General features: G+C 44.1%; 1 protein-coding gene across 1 annotated transcript; it reads left to right on the forward strand.

Moving 5' to 3' along the window:
• Positions 1–1,986: 1,986 nt before the first annotated feature.
• Positions 1,987–6,454, forward strand: LOC308387518 (olfactory receptor 52J3-like; the record flags this gene model as incomplete). The annotated part of the gene is made up of 2 exons (XM_080867623.1): positions 1,987–2,382; positions 5,488–6,454. The coding sequence occupies exon 2, from the start codon at positions 5,510–5,512 to the stop codon at positions 6,452–6,454; it is 945 nt and encodes a 314-aa protein (XP_080723749.1). The 5' UTR covers positions 1,987–2,382; positions 5,488–5,509.
• Positions 6,455–19,307: the final 12,853 nt, after the last annotated feature.

The following is a 19,307-nucleotide window of genomic DNA, read 5'->3' on the forward strand; positions in this document are numbered from 1 at the left end:
TTTGTCTCTTGGAATGCTCTGCGAACTAAGATTGCTCCTTTTTGCTTTGCAGGAGTGACCAAACCGACTGGATCCTACAACCCTGACACTTGACTGAGAAGCTCTATTCGTGTCAGCGGGTTTAGCGTGTGGGTCTTAATCTGCTCCTGGACAAGGTCTTGGCCAACTCGCATCTTTTTCTTCCTCTCGGAGAAGTTGATTGCTACCATGAAATGAAGCTTGTCTTCTTCCACTATATAACCTATACCAAGAGCTTTGTTTTCTTCATCACGCATTTGGTTGGTAAGACCATGGTTTTCATTCTTGTCTTCTCACCCTTGTCATCGTGCTTCCTCCTCCCACTTTGCCCAGATAAGACCCAAGGCTTCAGCTCAAATCCTCCAGCCTTCAGAATTCGCACAATGTTCTCTGTAATGACTTCTAGTTGGTTCAAGGTTCTTTATTTGTCACATGCATAGTTATACAAGTATAACACACAGTGAAATGTAGCCTGACACGCTATAGATAACATAGATAATATTGTCTTAACAGATTATATTTCTGCAGTTTGAGAATTTTGTGTCCATCTTTGTCTCAGCAGGTTTGTCTATGACGTTAACCAAGATGGCGCCGCGTATGGTTGCCCTGGTGCTTCAGTGCATTATGACACCATGTTTGCACTGAAGCACCGCAGCAATTTCCTAATGTTGTAAACCTGCTCAACATTTGGCAATAAACCCCTTTCTGATTCTGATTCTGATTCTGAACTGTGACTGACTTAGTTTTAATGTCTGAGGTTTTAGAGACATGGTGAAGGATCTAGTTTCTAAGTCATTACTGCTAATCAGAGTCTGCTGGATCGATGACTGGCCGCGTTCTTCTGTCACAAAAGCAGGTTTGAACCACACACAGTGAGGACACCAGAATGCAGGACGGAATTCAATCAAGTTTATTGCCACCTTTATGACACATGACATATTTTCCATTTCTTCCAGATCAATATGGGAATACTATGGAATATTAAATATTGTGGAGCAGGGAAATTATTTTACTGCTATTGTTGAATAATTGTCATCAGTACCATTGCATTAATAATATAATCTGGAGTTTATATTGCATTCAGGGGTTAAACAGTGTCTCTTGACCGTGGACTTGAGAAGAATTAATAGCAGGCAAAAGACAGTGCAACGGAAACCACACTGACGACACCAGCAGCAGCATGTAAGGAACCACGAGGTGGAAACATGTACTGTAAATTACAGGCTGGGCAGTTGAACAGTGGGATAATGAGCTGTGGAAAGCACTGGACATTGATTGTCAGATTTGCCATGCTTGGAGTAATTTTGAAAGAGATGACTGAGAGGATTATGAAATCATTGTGTGAATGATGCTACATTTTAGATCAAAAGTTAGTAGAATTACAGAGGGTTTGTAGATTGTAAATACAAAATAAGTTTGATTAGCCTGGAGAAACAGCAGAGCTGGTGACCCTGAATCCTCCCTTAGTTATGCTACAATAGACGTAGGCTGCCGGAGGATTCCCATGATGCATTGAGTTTTTCTTTACTCACTATGTATTAACAGACCTCTCTGCATTGAATCATATCTGTTATTAATCTCTGTCTCTCTTCCACAGCATGTCTTTATCCTGTCTTCCTTCTTTCACCCCAACCAATCACAGCAGATGGCCCCGCCCCTCCCTGAGCCTGGTTCTGCCGGAGGTTTCTTCCTGTTAAAAGGGAGTTTTTCCTTCCCACTGTCGCCAAAGTGCTTGCTCATAGGGGGTCATATGATTGTTGGGTTTTTCTCTGTATCTATGAAGCGCCTTGAGGCGACTTTTGTTGTGATTTGGCGCTATATAAATAAAATTGAATTGAAATTGAATTGAATTGTAAGAGCTTGGTCCGTATAGCCACCAATGAGTTGGACTTGTTCCCGGTGGGTGATGAGCTCTGCCAGGGCTGCCCTTTGTCATAGATTCTCTTCGTAATTTTTATGAACAGAATTTCTAGGCATAGCTAAGTGGCAGAAGGCTTTCACTTGGGTGGCCTAAGTGCTGTGGCTGCAGTGATGCGGAGGCTGCACTGGTCTGTTGTAGTGAAGAGAGAGTTGAGTGTAAAAGGGGGCACTCTCAATTTACTGGTCGATCTACATCCCCTACCCTCACCTATGCTCATGAGCTGTGGGTAGTGACCGAAAGAATGGAATCACGGATACAAGTGGCGGAAATGGGTGGCTGGCATCTCCCTTAGAGATAGGGTGAGGAGTTCAGCCATCCGGGGAGGGGAAGGTCTTACTGTTTACTCACGCGACAAACCATCAGCATCAGGGAACATGTTCACATTATAAAAAACGTGTCAGCCAAGCCTCAGGTGTGATATCAGGAGGTTCACGTCAACTGAGGTGAGTATGAGACACAAACACACACATGATCTTACTATAGACCAAAATGGCTGTAGCCTTTGCTGGGTTTTATTTGTGTTGCATTTGGTGGAGTTAAGACTTCATGTCACTAATTCGTTGTTGGATGGCCTTTCTTTGCTCTCTGATTTATATATGTATGTAGTTTATATAGTGTTGATTAAAATCTTAATGCTGGTGGTTCGAACTATCAGGAAAATGTGGTTTTAGGAGTAAACAACAGGTAAACAAAGACTAGAGTGTTAGGCTGATTGTTTTTTTGTTTGTTTGTTTTTTATTAATAACAATTTTAGGTGGTTGACCTGCCCAGAGGTATTAGTTAGGAGTTGATTTTGGTTAACACTGCAGTGTGTGATCTACTGATAGTAGTAATAGCCAAAATTTTTAAAATGTCTGAAAGTCTGTCTGGTTAGTAAGCAACTAAAACAAAACCTCACCCTAACCCTTGAAAGGTTAATGGGGATCTGGTGGATGTAAAAAGGATTAATTTTTCCATTTGAGCACTTTAAATCTAATTTCCTTTGCTGTGCACGTTATAATCTTTATACTGCTGAAAAAAAAAGAGAACACTTGGAATGAAATTTCAATGAACAAACTAAAACTCAACATGAGGAAACTTCAATTCAGGAATTCTAATTCTATCACCAGAGGAACATTTGTTCATTTCCTACTGCTACAACAAGCTTTAGAAATTGTGCTTGTAAAAAAAACAAAAGAAGTGGAAAAGCATCACATGTTTAAAGTTTCGATTAGACTTTTTAATTTATTCGTGATCTTGCATAAACAGTGGCAATAAAATATAGTTTCTTTTACCGAGTTTTGAAATCAAGTTTGTACCTGATGATGACTCATCAGGGGAACATCAGGTTACCATTTCTGGAAGATCCCTTGAAACCACAGAGAGTAGTTGGGTCTGTTGTTTATCAGTGGTATCTAATGTCATTGTGTTTCCCTGATGAATCTCACATTTCTATTACCTAAACAGAAATGTAAAATTTAAATTACATTTTTCTTCATCCCTTTCTTTTTGGCTGGAGCTGCAGTGTTGTGTGATGCATTTTCATTTTCATTTTGGGTTAAATACAAAAAGCAAAAAGCTACATTTTTCAAGACGGCCTTATTTAAAAAGATGTGCTCATCTTGGTGGAGAATATTCAGCTCATTTCGCACTGTGACCAGTTGGGAGTGAGAAGTGGGAGACAAAAAAAAAAGACCCATGTAATGATTACATTCCTTTTTATCAAAAGGAATTGTCATGTTTCAGCTGTGTGGAGGCAGGAAAAGGACCCAAACGCAAAACTCACGACAACAAAATTAAACTCAAGAAGCTGCTTTATTGCAGAATGACATGAAAAACTAAACTAAACTAAACTAAACTGGGACATGGATAACTAATACACAGGGAAACACAGACATGAGGGAGATTACGACACTGACAAAGAGAAACACAGGGCTTAAATACACAGAGGGCACAGCTGGGAGTGATCAGGCTGGACGAGACAAGGGAAGCAAAACTAGAATCACTCACATGAGACATGGACCTTCAAAGTAAAACAGGAAACACACTGACTGAACGCTAGACATGCAAACTTAACAGCAACTGAGAAGACAGAACATAGGGACCTGAAACATGGGACAGAAAGCCACAGTAGACACAACGTGGACATAACAACGCCACAGGGAAAGAGTAAAACAAAACACAGAACTTCTTAGAAAATAAAATAGGAAACATAATGAAATGCAAACATGACTACATGAACTTGACAGCATAACAGACTTGAAACACATGAAGGGCAAGGGAGACTTAACAGGGGTTGGAAGACACAAGGGGAATCTAATAACAAAGAACTAGAAAAACTCATGAGCTTAATCATATAAACATCCAAATAAACTAAACTCAAAACACTGGGTCATAAGACCCAGGATCGTGACAGGAATGTTTTAAGCCTAATCTTAAAAGTAGAGAGACAGAATGCAAATAATGATAACACAAAACACTGTGTCTCCATGCCCAGGAGCATGACGCTAATGAATTACAGTAGTCCAGCCTAGAAGTAATAATGAGCTAGTTTTTAATCACTCTCAGATACAATGTTTCTAATCCGATTGTTAAGTGATGACGTGACAAATCCTACTTCCGGGCCTAAAGTAGTCTGCGTTTAATATGGCTTTTGTGTTGTTAACATGTTTAATGTTATGTATTTTCTTCTATTTGATCTCAAAAAGCTCCTAAAACAGTCAGTGATCACTGTTGACCTCCCTCGGCTTTTATTACCGCTAATCATTTATTTAAGCTCAGTTTTTAAAACCTTAGGATGTAACTACAGCCCAGCCCATGCAGCAGTATATGAATGACTAACCTCGTATTGTGGATGGATTATCTCAGTTGTTCTCCTGGCTGAAGTTTGGTCCTTTTACAGCATCCTGCCATGCGATTACGTTTGTTCCTGACCACCGAGAACACTCACGTTAACTTTTATCGAGTGGAAAAAAAGTTAGCTTGTTTATATTATGCTAACATAGCTGTGTCGCTAGCGGTCACGTAGCACATCATTATATACCAGCTAGCCCAACTTCAGTAACCCTACAAACGTCACTGCTGTTTAGTTTTCTGTCTTCATTTATGCTGGAAGTGATAACAGAGCTGTACGTTTGAATTTGTTTCCAAAACCCCGCAGTCAGGACATGCTATATTGCATTTAGATAGAAGCTAGCGAGCTAACTCTCTGCTAACTTCTAACTCCGTTAAATGTCATAAATTCCGTTTTCATGGATGCCTGGATGTTAAACTCAATTGTTACACCTGGTAGAGCAGAACGCTGCTCATTTTATTAAAGATGAAAGACTTTAGACAGTTTTTCAACTCTCAGTAATGCCATAGTGATCGTTTGATATATGGACCTGCAGCGGAGTTTAGGCCCAGACACGGCTAGTGACGTCAGACTGAACAACCGGATAGATATTTGTGGAAGAAAGCAGTCTTACATATTTGTTTAATATGTGCATTGAAGGTCAAAAAATGACTCCAAACACTTTAAAATCCCTTTAAAGTTTGAAAATAAACATGTTTTTTTGTCTTCTCTCCAGGTTGAAATTAACCTTCTGCACTATGGAAAACCAGACTTCAGATATCCTGCTCTTAGAAGGTTTACAGGTCAGCCCAGATGCCTCCATTCCCACCTTTACCCTCCTCCTCCTCATTTACATCTTCATCATGTTTTCCAACATTGTCCTGGTGATCCTGATCACGCTGGATAGTAGCCTCCACCAGCCCATGTACCTGCTCTTCTGTAACATGAGCATTAATGATGTATTTGGAGCCACAACAATCATTCCACGTATGCTGAGGGATATTTTTATTCCCAGCTCAGATCGGTACATCCACTATGTAGACTGTGTCATTCAGGCCTTTTGTGTTCACATTTATGCAGGTTCTTCTCACACTATACTCATGATCATGGCTTTTGATCGCTATGTGGCAATCTGCAACCCGCTGCAGTACGCCACCATCATGACCAACTGGATGGTGGTGAAGCTGTCGGTCTTGGCCTGGGCAGTAATCTTCATTATGGTGACAATCCTCGTGGGCCTCAGCGTTCGCCTGTCACGCTGCAGGTGGATCATATTTAACCCTTTCTGTGACAATGCCTCTTTGTTTAAGCTCTCCTGTGAAAACATCCTCATCAATAACATTTACGGTCTCGGCTACACTGTCCTTCTGCTGGGCTCCTCCATTGGCAGCGTCACTATCACCTACCTGAGGATCGCCATGGTGTGTCTGAGCAGCAAGAGCAAGACACTGAACAGCCGGGCGCTCCAGACCTACACCACCCACCTGACTATGTATGTCATCATGTTTTTGTCAGGCATTGTCATGGTGCTCCTCCATCGCTTCCCACATTTGACAGACCAAAGGAAGTTAGCCTCCATGATGTTCCATGTGGTTCCTCCAGCACTGAATGCTGTTATCTATGGGATGCAGATCAAAGCAGTCCGACAAAAAATGTTCATCATGTTCACGAGGAATACAGTGACTGTGACTGACGGGAAATGATTCATATTCTCAATAAATAAATAAATATATTTACAGTACGTTTTTCTGCCTTTCATTGTTTTATTTCTCATATCCCGATTTCCTTTGTGTATTTTACTAAATACATACATCACAGCAGTTCACCTCAGACATCTGCATTCCCCTCAATATAATGCAGGTAAGGCCTCAGTCACACCAGACACCAGTTGGTGTCTGCCTGACAACCAGTGGTTGCAGGGAGATGCTGCCATGAAGACATTTGTGGTGTTGCGCCCGATACCTCCGTGCAATTTGTTTGATCTGTAGCACATTAACCCTCTCATCCTAACCTTGCATTGAAAATGCTAACTTCTCCATAAACACTTACTATTTTCTTGTGAAACTTTGAAGAGTGTGATGAAAACTGGACACAAAGACTGCTTGCCTTCAGCATAAAAGTTAAATGTCTTGATGTATGTTCAGTCACCCAGGTAAGGAAATCCCAACATTGGAATAGGTGAGATACATTTTCTCTAAAAAACGGGTCTATGTGGCTTTTAAACCCCAAAACATTCTTCACCAAAAACTGGTCCACACATGTAGGATTGTGTCCCCTGACACAAACAGAGTAATGCAGTGTACACTGTTAAGTGCCAGCTGTTTCTTTGTTGTTGTTGTTGTACCACAAAAACAACAGAATACCAGCCTGAATTTTACTTTATTAGACTGGAAAAAGAAACCAGTGGTATTGCACATCACTGCTTATTATTTCCCTCCATCTAGTTTCATACCAATTGAATTTCACCTTCTCCTATCTCTCCCTCCCTTCCCCAAAGCAGATACTAGCAGAAGCCTCCTGTGACTGTGAGACTTGGTTACTAGTTGTTGCTGGTACTACTGTTCATGGTGAAGCAGAACTGGCAGCCAACATGTCATTAATTTGACACACTTTGTTGCATCTATTGAGAATCTATGACAAAGGGCAGCCCTGGCAGAGCTCATCACCCACCGGAAACAAGTCCAACTCATTGGTGGCTATACGGACCAAGCTCTTCCAATTGTTGTATAAGGATCACATGTCCAGACACCCGATACTCCTGAAGCACCTCCCACAGGAAACTCAGAGTGACATGGTCAAATGCCTTCTCCAAGTCCACAAAACACATGTAGACTGTTTGGGCAAACTCCACTGCGCCCTCAGGTATCATCGAGAGGATAAAGAGCTTATCCAGTCTTCCATGATAAGGGCAAAAACTTCATTGTTCCTCCTGTATCCAAGGTTCGATTAATGGACGGACTCTCCCTTCCAGCACTCTGGCATAAACTTTCCCAGGGAGGCTGAGGAGTGTGATTCCCCCTATAGTTGGAACATGCCCTCTGGTCCCCTTTCTTAAAGATGGAAACCTGCACAGCGATGGGAGGCTGTAGCTCAGGTAGTAGAGCGGGGCACCAACTAACCAGAGGGTTGTTGGTTTGATCCCAGTCTGCTCCATTCTGCATGCCAAATATCCTGAATATGAAGCTCTGGCAGAGGTGTGAGTTGAAGATCTCATGTACCAGGCCTCCGAGATGCATTCCCAGCGCACCCTCACTATACATTTAATCTGTCAGTAACATTTGTTATTTATCATTTACTGTTAGTTATGCACATGTTGGTTTGCTGAGGTTTCCCTGCTGTATTGTTTGTTGCCTTTTTTCAGCAGGTGGTCTAGCAGATTTTTACTATTTTTTCTCTCTCTCCTCATAAATGGTAAATGGGTTGATTCTTAAATACCACTTGCCTACTCTACTTGAGCACTCAAAGTGCTTTACACAAGTTGCCTCATTCAAGTGCTTTCTTCAATGATATTTCTGTTGTTGGGATTAAATAACTTGCAGTGCCTCAATAATGTTATGCTTTTTTTATTAATAAGTGTTATAAAGTGACCATCTCTAGTGAAAAGTTACTGAGACGCTGTTGTTTAGACTCGAATGAGCGAGCTTCTGTAATAAAACTGTTAGGGCCCCAGTTTGAGATCCATGCCATGCTGGACGCATCTCCCTTCTAGAAGTAATAAGGTGTTAAATATTCTACTAAGCAGTGTTTTGTCTTCGGATGTCTCTGAGGAATCAAAAGAACTCGGTGAAGTGTTGATATTTACAAGTGCTTTGTATCTAACATTCACACGCATCCATACTCTGATGGATGAATCTCAGATTAACTTGGGTTTAGTATCTTTCACAAGGATATTTGGCATGGAGATGGGTGAAGATGGGAATTGAAAAACAAACATGTAAATAGTAGGTAACCTGCTCTACCACGTGACCTACAGGGAGGGGGTTGTGACAAAGTGGATGAGCAGTTGTAATACTCTCCACTTATCCCAGATGTGTTGACTTCTTTTGCACAATATGCACATTCTTCTTTCTCTGTATTTATTTGCTATTAATTGCTATTTATCAAAGGCTAGTTTACGCTAATCCAGATAAATCTGAAAACTAAAAACGCTCCGCGTCCACACTATCATTTTCTTTTTGTTTGACTTTTTTTTTTCCTATCCCGTTTGGATCTTTAGCCATCAGAATTGTTGTCTGAAGGTCAAGAAAGATGCCAAGTGGATTTCCTTTACTAAGTGGATCATCATGGCTATATTGGTCCATTTGATTGGCCTTTATTATAATTATGTATTTATTTTATTTTCATTTTTTAAAGACGGGACAGACATGACTGGGGGATAGGACAGGGAGAAAGAATGAAAGAAAGAGAGGGAGAGAAAGAAAAATAAAGGGGAGAAGAGATGGTCAGAAAGGGGGGGAGAAAAAAAAAGAAAAACAAACAAAACACCTGGATCACCTGTATGGAGATAAAAAACCAGAAGAGAAAACAAACAACAAAGGCCAACATAATAAAAACAACACCATCACAATGAACTAGCTAACAGTAGATAACAGTAGACACTAAATATTACATGTTATTGTGCAGTACGAAGATCGACAGCGCACAATGTGCTTTGAGGTAAGTAAAAAATCTAAATACTTTTTTCTAAACAATTATCAAACACAAAATTTAAAATCCATGTCTGAACACAGTTGCTGCCTTAAAATTTTTCCCTGGATTTTCTTTGAACAGAGGTGGTATTCAATGAAACATCTCCTAACCTAGGTGGTTAGGAGAGACAGGCTGCAGCCTTGTGTTGAATGTGTATAGGGCTTTGGAATGTGACATCGCGAGGGGGCGTGGCCAGGATTTTTGGTTGAGGTGTCATTTTTGTAGGCCAAAAAAGCACTAACAATGGAGAGGAGCAAAAGCCAAGATCGACAGTTTTGTTTTATCTACTTTCAAATCCATTTATCACAAATGTAACAATCAACAAAAGTTATCATTAATCAATATATAAAACTAAAATAGAATGTGTTTTTAGTGACACAGGGCACAAACATGGAAGCAAGATATATAATTTGGATTATTTATAGTAAATATAAATAAATCATTGCACTGTAATTTCCCCCTCATGAAGGAATTTATCCTTGCACTAATGAATCTGAATGTTCGGGGGGAAATCAAATGCGTTTTACTCAAGCTGACTTACCTTTGTTTGAATGGCGACATACTCACGACTTGGAGGTTTAAAAATAGCCTAATCTTGTACCCAACCATTGGTGAATTTGATGTGCACCTCCAGAGATTTATAATTGCGAAACAGGTTTGCAATGAATGTGCTGACTCCACAGACAAGGTATGAAAATACAGGGTGGGTCATTTATATGGATACACCGTAATAACATGGGGATGGTTGGTGATATTAAAGTCCTGTTTGTGGCACATTAGTATATGTGAGGGGCAAACTCCTCAAGATGGGTGGTGACCATGGTGGCCATTTAGAAGTCGGCCATCTTGGATACAACTTTTGTTTTTTCAATAGGAAGAGGGCCATGTGACACATCAAACTTATTGGTAATGTCACAAGAACAACAATGGTGTGCTTGGTTTCAACGTAACTTTATTCTTTCATGAGTTATTTACAAGTTTATAAATGGCCCACCCTGTATATCAGGGTAAGTCAATGGCAATAGGTCCTCGGGATTTCTACTCCATGGCCATATTTCATACGGGACCACATTTCCGATGCACTCTTTTTTTTGCAAGTACTGTCTCTTTGCATCCGGATGCAATCTGTCTCTATACCATCCTTTTTCTTTTGTGCTGCTTTTAAGCATGGTTCGTTGCAATCTTCCTTCCAACACAGTTTGTTTTGATTCGTGGTCTGCAAATATGGCGCTGCGCTCCTACAATACATTGCACCGTTATGTCAATTCCAAAGCTCTATTGGAGGCTGTTGTTGTTGGTGGAGAGTAGTGAGCAGGGTGAGCAGAGGAAGTGTAAAGTGACTGAGGTGTCAGGGGTGGAACAGTAGCAGTCGGGGTGGGTGAGTCTGCAGCCAATGTTGGAGACTGCATCCTGGATGAATCAAATGATTCAGTTAATTTGCTCACCTTACATCACCCCCGGGCAGAGACTTCTGGTCTTTGTGGCACGAGATGGTTCTAAGACCTCTCCAGACTTCGCTAACATTGTTCTGCTGAAGCTCGTTCTCCATTTTCTGCCTGTAGCTGTCCTTCTCATTCCTTATCAGTCCTCTCAGCCCTCTGCACCTTTTTCAACTCCTTCTTGTCTCTAGATTTGAATGCCCTCCTCTTCTGCTTGAGGACAGCTTTTATTTCTAGGGTAATCCACGGTTTACTGTTGGAGAAACAATGGGTATGGCGTTATCCACACAGTCTGTAATGCAGGGCACAAGGCTGTTGATGTCCCCTCCGTGGTGGTCACAGATCACCTCCCACACAGTAGACTCAAAACAGTCCCTAAGAGCCTCCTCACTCTCCTCCGATGATCTCTGCACTGTGTGGGTGGTTGGTGGCTCCCTGCGCACTAAGGGCTTGTACACAGGGACAAGGCGAGGTAGTATGTATGCATGCTAATGGCCAACAGCTCAATGTCTCTGTTGCATAGTTGTTCTTTCACAGTGATGTACCCAGGGTTACACCATCTGTCGTTCACAAACACTACAAGACCCCCTCCTTTCCTTTTACTGCTCTCTCTCGTCCTGTCCACCTGCAGCAGCTGGAATTAGTGATGTGTCGGTCGCGAACGAAACGACTCTTGGAGCCGACTCTTTGAAGTGAACGATGCGAGCCGGCTCCTTATTGGGAGCCGTGGGTAGGGATGGGTATCGTTCAGGTTTTATCCGATACCAGTAATTCTTTTTGTGCAGAATTTTATAGTGTTGTTAATAATAAATTAATTAAAGCAACAAAACAACCTGAAGAGTTGGGAGCTGAAAGAGCCTGCTCTTTTTAGTGAGCCGAGCCGAAAGAGCCGGTTCTCTAAAAAGAGATGGAAATCCCATCACTAGCTGGAATCCAGGCAACGTCACACTCGTGTCTGGAGTTAGTCAGCTGCCCTTTGGAGGAAGCCCATTTCCACCACTTGTATCCGTGATCTTGTTCTTTTGGCCACTACCCACATCTCATGATCATAGGTGAGGGTCCGTCTGTCGATCTCCTGCTCCCTTCTCTCGTCACTTGTGAGCAAGACCCCACGATACTTCAACTCTTTCACTTAGGGCAGAGTTATATACCCCAATTCTTTGATCTTCGGGCTGAAGGAAGATCAACACTCTGTGTTTAAATCAATGACTGTATAAAAGATGGACGACGCGACACCGCCTCCTCCCATTGTGCAAAAATGAAGCCAAAATATCCCACTTGTGGAGGCTGCCATCTTGCAAATTTGGAGCCAGAGTCTGCGCAGTAGTGACTTGAGGTGGAGCGACTGTGTAACGCTCCCGCCCACACACCCACTGGACGTGACCGCAAACCCGCCCCTCTACACTTTTTACGTAGCCCAGCGACTTGAGGTTTTTTGCTGGTTTATCGTGACTGACGACTCGTTTAATTAAGGTAAATACAACCATGTCACTGTTATAAAAAACACACACAGCTTATCGTCTTATAGTTCTAAAATCACTCTGTTGTTAATTCGTTCGCTAGATTAGCCGCTAGCATACACACTGTGTTGGAGGCTTTTTGCTAGCTAGTTAGCGATGCTACACACCTGTTACTCTAATAGTCTGTGTTATTGAAGGATTCAGCACTTCTTAGGTTTTTTTTTTTTATCCATTCTTAGACAGCGATGAGATCAGCTGCACACTTTACAGAGGCCCAGCGTTGCTGTTAATATCAAAAATATAATGCTGTCCTTTGAGATTTTAACATAAGACTGAGTGTGATGGATCTAAAACTGTTTAAATCTTCAGAGCCCTCTACAGCAAGCTGGGTTACCTGGGTCCAGAGGTTTGGAGAAACTTTTCTTTCATCACAGCTGTCCTGTGCCAGATGTTCTGTTGACCCACTGAGAGAGGCATCGTTTAAGAAACAACAGGAACACTGAAGCTCATCGCATTGATCAAGCAGGACTCATGATCTTCACCACCAGCTCCCTCACAGCGAAATCTTCTGAACTCCTCTGTTGGCCCGCCCCAGGAGATGGATAAACCCAGGATTTCATGAACACTGTGATGGAGACTTTTGGTTTGTGTAATGTTATACATAAAGATGACTTTTACATAAAGATATTACATTCAGTCCTGTAGAAAGTTATATATTTAAAAATATATGATCCTCTCTGGTTACTCTGGTATGAATAACTCTGAATTACTTTATGGTAAATAACACTATCTGCAAAAAACTGTGAAAGAATTCCAGATGACAAGTTTGTAGTTCAACATACAAGTGACGACCTTTGACCTTCATCAGGTTTTTTTTAATTGTGTCAGAGAAACTCAAACGTGCTCTTCATGCAGCTGAGTACATCAAGTGTTTAAAACGGAAGCTGTGCAGGTCTGAGATCAGCAGCTCTCTGAAACACCAAACTGAGGTCCTGTTAATGCTGATATATAGTGACACAGTTACATGAGTGATTAATCCTTTTGTTTTTTTGTCTTTAACTTTATCAATAAAGCTGCAGCTTTCACTACAGCACGTGTGGTACTTTAACGTTTGTACTGTTTTCATCAGTTCATTTTGCAGTTAACATGTGAACATGTTGGATGATCTGTCTGCTGTCACTGGGTGGTGCTGAGGTCTGAATCTGAGGGCAGCTCCTGTAATCACAAAGAGAACAGAACCATCAAACTCAAATGTAAATTTTATCCCTCAAAATTTAAATTAAGCTGATTCTTCTGTCCTCACACACTCAGGATCTGAAGTTCTTCTCTTACAATTTTTTCAGTATTACAGTACACTACAGTACTTTAATCCATAGTTCCTGATTAATGAGGAGTTACTGAAGCACAAGCTTTTAAAAAAAATGTTACTGTCTTTACAGATGTGGCAAGAAACTGAAAACATGCTGTTGTTTGCACATATTTAATACTCAGCTCTGCACAGGAGCTGCAGCAGGGTGCAGCCTGTTGCTTTTACAGTATAATACTTGTGATAAAAGTACAGTAACAGTAATTAGTGACTGAGTAGCCCGGGGTGTTTCTCTTGATTTCTTTAGACAGGGTAAATTCATTTACCTGTACGGATCAGCTAAATTTAGCTTACTTAAAAAAAAATTATCTTTTTCTGTCAGACCTGACGAGAGCTGTTAACGAACTCCATGAGGAGGTCAGAGCCATCCGCAATACTGGCTGCAATGAATCGGTAGATGCTGGGGTACTGCCTCTGGATTTGCCCTTGCACAACATTGAGGAGCTAAACAATGCAGAGGCAGCTCTTCAATCACAAGAGGCAAATAAGGCAATGGTAAGTATATAAAGGTTATGTACACTTTGTAACTATAAAGTGTAATAGCTGTCAGATGTGATTTAAATACATAACAACGGCCTGTTGATTAAAACACACAAGCACTTGTGTACACATTTAAGACATGAGACATGCTAATTCCATCTCTTAAAATGTGTCTATAGGTGAAACGCTTTGCCTTGATTGGAGGGACCACATTGGAGTCCCCAGGCAGCGCACCCACAGCACCCCACCCAGGAACTCCAAGACGGATGGTGGTCCTGCAGGAAGATGGGCCCATTTCTGATTATTCAACTCGCCGATTCCTCTTTCTTAATTCTTCGATAAGTCAAGGCCAAGCCAGCTCCGATAAGCCAGAACCCTGTTACCATGGTTCTGAATAGGTAGATATCTTCAGCACTCAGGCTCACCCAAGCCCAGACTACTCATTGAGAAAGGGGTGTCAATTGCATTTAGGGACCAGTTGATCCATCCATCCATCCATTTTCATCCGCTTTGTCCGGGGCCGGGTCGCGGGGGCAGCAGCCTAAGCAAAGAGGCCCAGACCTCCCTCTCCCCAGCCACCTCCTCCAGCTTATCCGGGGGAATACCAAGGCGTTCCCAGGCCAGCCGAGAGATATAATCTCTCCAGCGTGTCCTGGGTCTGCCCCAGGGCCTCCTCCCGGTGGGACATGCCTGGAACACCTCACCCAGGAGGCGCCCAGGGGGCATCCTTGTCAGATGCCCGAACCACCTCAGCTGGCTCCTTTCGATGTGGAGCAGCAGCTGCTCTACTCTGAGCCCCTCCCGGATGGCCGAACTTCTCACCCTATCTCTAAGGGAGAGGCCAGCCACCCTTCGGAGGAAGCTCATTTCTGCCGCTTGTATCCGCGATCTCGTTCTTTCGGTCACTACCCACAGCTCGTGGCCATAGGTGAGGGTAGGGACGTAGATCGACCGGTAAATTGAGAGCTTCGCTTTTACACTCAGCTCCCTCTTCACCACGACGGACCGGTGCAGCGTCCGCATTACTGCAGCTGCAGCCCCAATCCGTCTGTCGATCTCCGGCTCCCTTCTCCCATCACTCGCGAACAAGACCCCGAGATACTTGAACTCCTCCACTTGGGGCAGGAACTCATCCCCGACCCGGAGTGGGCACTCCACCCTTTTCCGGCTGAGAACCATGGCCTCAGATTTGGAGGTGCTGATCCTCATTCCCGCTGCTTCACACTCGGCTGCGAACCGCTCCAGTGCGAGCTGGAGGCCCTCACCCGATGAAGCCAACAGAACCACATCATCTGCAAAAATCAGAGATGAGATTCTGAGGCCACCAAAGCGAAAGCCCTCCGCCACTTGGCTGCGCCTAGAAATCCTGTCCATAAAAATTATGAACAGAACCGGAGACAAAGGGCAGCCCTGGCGGAGCCCATCACTCACCGGGAACGAGTCCGACTTATTGCCGGCAATGCGAACCAAGCTCTTGCAACGGTTGTATAGGGATCGAATGGCCCGTAGCAATGGGCCAGACACCCCATATTCCCGCAACACCTCCCACAGGACACCCCGAGGGACACGGTCGAATGCCTTCTCCAAGTCCACAAAACACATGTAGACTGGTTGGGCAAACTCCCATGCACCCTCAAGTATCCTGGAGAGGATAAAGAGCTGGTCCAGTGTTCCGCGACCAGGACGAAAACCGCATTGTTCCTCCTGTATCCGAGGTTCGACTAACGGACGAACTCTCCTTTCCAGCACCCTGGCATAGACTTTCCCAGGGAGGCTGAGGAGTGTGATCCCCCTGTAGTTGGAACACACCCTCCGGTCCCCTTTCTTGAAGATGGGGACCACCACCCCGGTCTGCCAGTCCACAGGTACTGCCCCTGATCTACACGCAACATTGCAGAGGCGTGTCAACCAGGACAGCCCTACAACGTCCAGAGCCTTCAGGAACTCGGGGCGGACCTCATCAACACCAGGGGCTCTGCCACCAAGGAGTTGTTTAACTGCCTCAGTGACCTCGCCCCCGGAAATTGGCGGGTCATTCCCCTCATCCCCAGACTCTGCTTCCTCCTCGGAAGACGTGTCAGTGGGATTAAGGAGGTCCTCGAAGTATTCCTTCCACCGCCTGACAATTTTCTCAGTCGACGTCAGCAGCGCTCCGCCAGCACTATACACAGTGCAGGTAGAGCACCGCTTTCCCCTCCTGAGACGTCTGACGGTTTCCCAGAATCTCTTCGAGGCAGCCCGAAAGGCTTTTTCCATGGCCTCTCCAAACTCCTCCCACACCCGAGTTTTTGCTTCAGCCACTGCCCGAGCCGCATTCCGCTTGGCCTGTCGATACCTGTCGGCTGCCTCCGGAGTCCCACAGGCTAACCAAGCCCGATAGGACTCCTTCTTCAGCCTGGTGGCTCCCTTCACCTCTGGTGTCCACCATTTGGTTCGGGGATTACCACCACGGCAGGCACCAACCACCTTGCGGCCGCAGCTCAATGCAGCAGCTTCGGCAATGGAGACGCTGAACATGGTCCATTCGGACTCAATGTCCCCAGTCTCCCTCGGAATGCTGTTGAAGCTCTGCCGGAGGTGTGCGTTGAAGATCTCGCGGACTTTCTTTGCCTTTAGACAACAATTCTGATGGCAAAAGAGCCAAACGGGACAGGCCAAAAAAAAAAAAAAAAAAAAAAAGAACATGTTAACTTAAAAAAAAAAAAAAAAAAAAAAAAAAAAAAGATCTCGCGGACTGGGGCCTCTGCTAGACGTTCCCAGCACACCCTCACTACGCGTTTAGGTGCACCAGGTCTGTCCAGCGTCTTCCCCCGCCACCTGATCCAACTCACCACCAGGTGGTGATCAGTTGACAGCTCAGCCCCTCTCTTTACCCGAGTGTCCAGAACATATGGTCGCAGGTCTGCTGATACGATTACAAAATCGATCATCGACCTACGGCCTAGAGCATCCTGGTGCCACGTGCATTTATGGACACTCTTATGTTCGAACAGGGTGTTCGTTATGGCCAAACTGTGATTAGCACAGAAGTCCAATAACAGAGCACCGCTCGGGTTCAGATCAGGGAGGCCGTTCCTCCCAATCACGCCCCTCCAGGTCTCGCTGTCGTTACCCACGTGAGCATTGAAGTCTCCCAGCAGGACAACAGAGTCTCCAGGTGGAGCACCTTCCAGCACCCCCCCCCCCAGGGACTCTAAGAAGGCTGGGTACTCTGAACTGCCACTCGGCGCATAAGCGCAGATGACAGTCAGGACCCGTTCCCCGACCCTAAGGCGCAGGGAACAAACCCTCTCGTCCACCGGGAAAAACCCCAACGTACCGGCAGCAAGCCGAGGGGATATTAGGATACCCACCCCAGCCCGCCGCCTCTCACCAGGGGCAACTCCAGACTGAGACAGAGTCCAGCCCCTCTCCAGGAGACTGGTTCCAGAGCCCAAGCCATGTGTAGAGGTGAGCCCGACTATATCTAGCCGGTACCTCTCAACCTCACGCACTAACTCAGGCTCCTTCCCCACCAGAGAGGTGACATTCCATGTCCCTATTGCCAGTCTTGGCAGCCAGGGGTCAGTCCGCCAGGGCCTCTGCTCCTGGCCGCCACCCGGCACACAATGCACCCATTGACCAGTTGATCCAATCCATAATTCCTCTTTTAGGTTTTAGAGAACACACTGTGAGAGAATATTCCAGGGAAAATACAAAAAAAAACCCCACAAGACTAGACAAGGACATAAGCAGGGAAGATAAGGGAGAGGAGAAAAAGTGCGTCCGCCTCCTCCGAGAGCCAAAGAAAGATATGCATCCCATAGATCGCATCCCTGAACTTAACTCCAGGCCCTGCATTTTTGGTGGAACCACCAAACTTATAATTAGTAGGTAACCTGCTCTATCAACTGACTGGGACCGTGGTCAGTCAGCCACCCCACCCCAAAGGAGGGGGGTAAAAATTATGAACATTTTTTTGTCCGACTGCTTTAATTTGCATCCCATAGTTCGCATCCCTGAACTTCCTCCAGCAATGAATGCTGTTAACTTCCTGTGGTCTCTACATAGAAGGGAAGGGATGGAGAATAATGGAATAATCAACAATAATACAATCATAAGGATCCAGAAGCAGGCGTGATCTGTCAGTAAACAAAAGCTGTTTTTAACATTTAATTATCATCTATTCATTTATTACTGCCCTGTTGTGTCATTGAACTCAGATTGTCACAACAATACTGAAAGTATCATCAAATTTACTCATTTTGTTCTCAAAGTTTGTAGTTTTCATAATTCCAAATTCAGATGAGGTCAGCTGAATCAGAAAACACTGAAGGACCTTATTAGAACTGATGTCAGACTGTGACGTCGGACCCCAACACACGCACACACACGCCGTGGTTATGGTGACACACACTTCTTTTATTATAACTGTGGTTTCAGCTTAAACGCACGGGACACAGACACTCCCGCTCAGTAGTCGCTCCGTTCGCTTCCTCGACTGTCACTGAAACATAAGAAAAGAAACAATCAGTCACTCGTCCCAAACACCTGTGCAGCCCCGCCTCCCCCCCGCCCCGGGAGCTCACCATGCCACCCCTCCCCTGCAGCGGGCCAGAGACCACACCCGCGCCACACAGACCTTTCAGTCCTATGGATGTCTGTCAGTGGGCTAAAAATCCTTTGTTTTTATTGTAAAAAAAACAAAAAAACTAAACTAAAATGAACAAACAGTCATTACGACTTGCGACTGGTGGTTGTCAGGCAGACACCAACTGGTGTCTGGTGTGACTGAGGCCTTACCTGCATTATATTGAGGGGAATGCAGATGTCTGAGGTGAACTGCTGTGATGTATGTATTTAGTAAAATACACAAAGGAAATCGGGATATGAGAAATAAAAAAAAACATGAAAGGCAGAAAAACGTACCATATTTTCACGACCATAAGGCGCACTTAAAAGGCTTAGATTTTCTTCAAAAAGTGCGGCGCGCCCTATAGCGCAGTGCGCCTTATGTGTTGTAAGGAGGACGTAGTAGAGAACACCATGAGAACGTTAAAGGGTGAAGTGTGGGCGTTGATCGTATATACCGGGACAATCGCACATACCTGTATAAAAGAACAGGTATGTGCATTATGCAGGA

The sequence above is a fragment of the Rhamphochromis sp. 'chilingali' genome, assembly GCF_963969265.1.
Source record: "Rhamphochromis sp. 'chilingali' genome assembly, chromosome: 19".
NCBI classification, from domain to species: Eukaryota; Metazoa; Chordata; class Actinopteri; order Cichliformes; family Cichlidae; genus Rhamphochromis; species Rhamphochromis sp. 'chilingali'.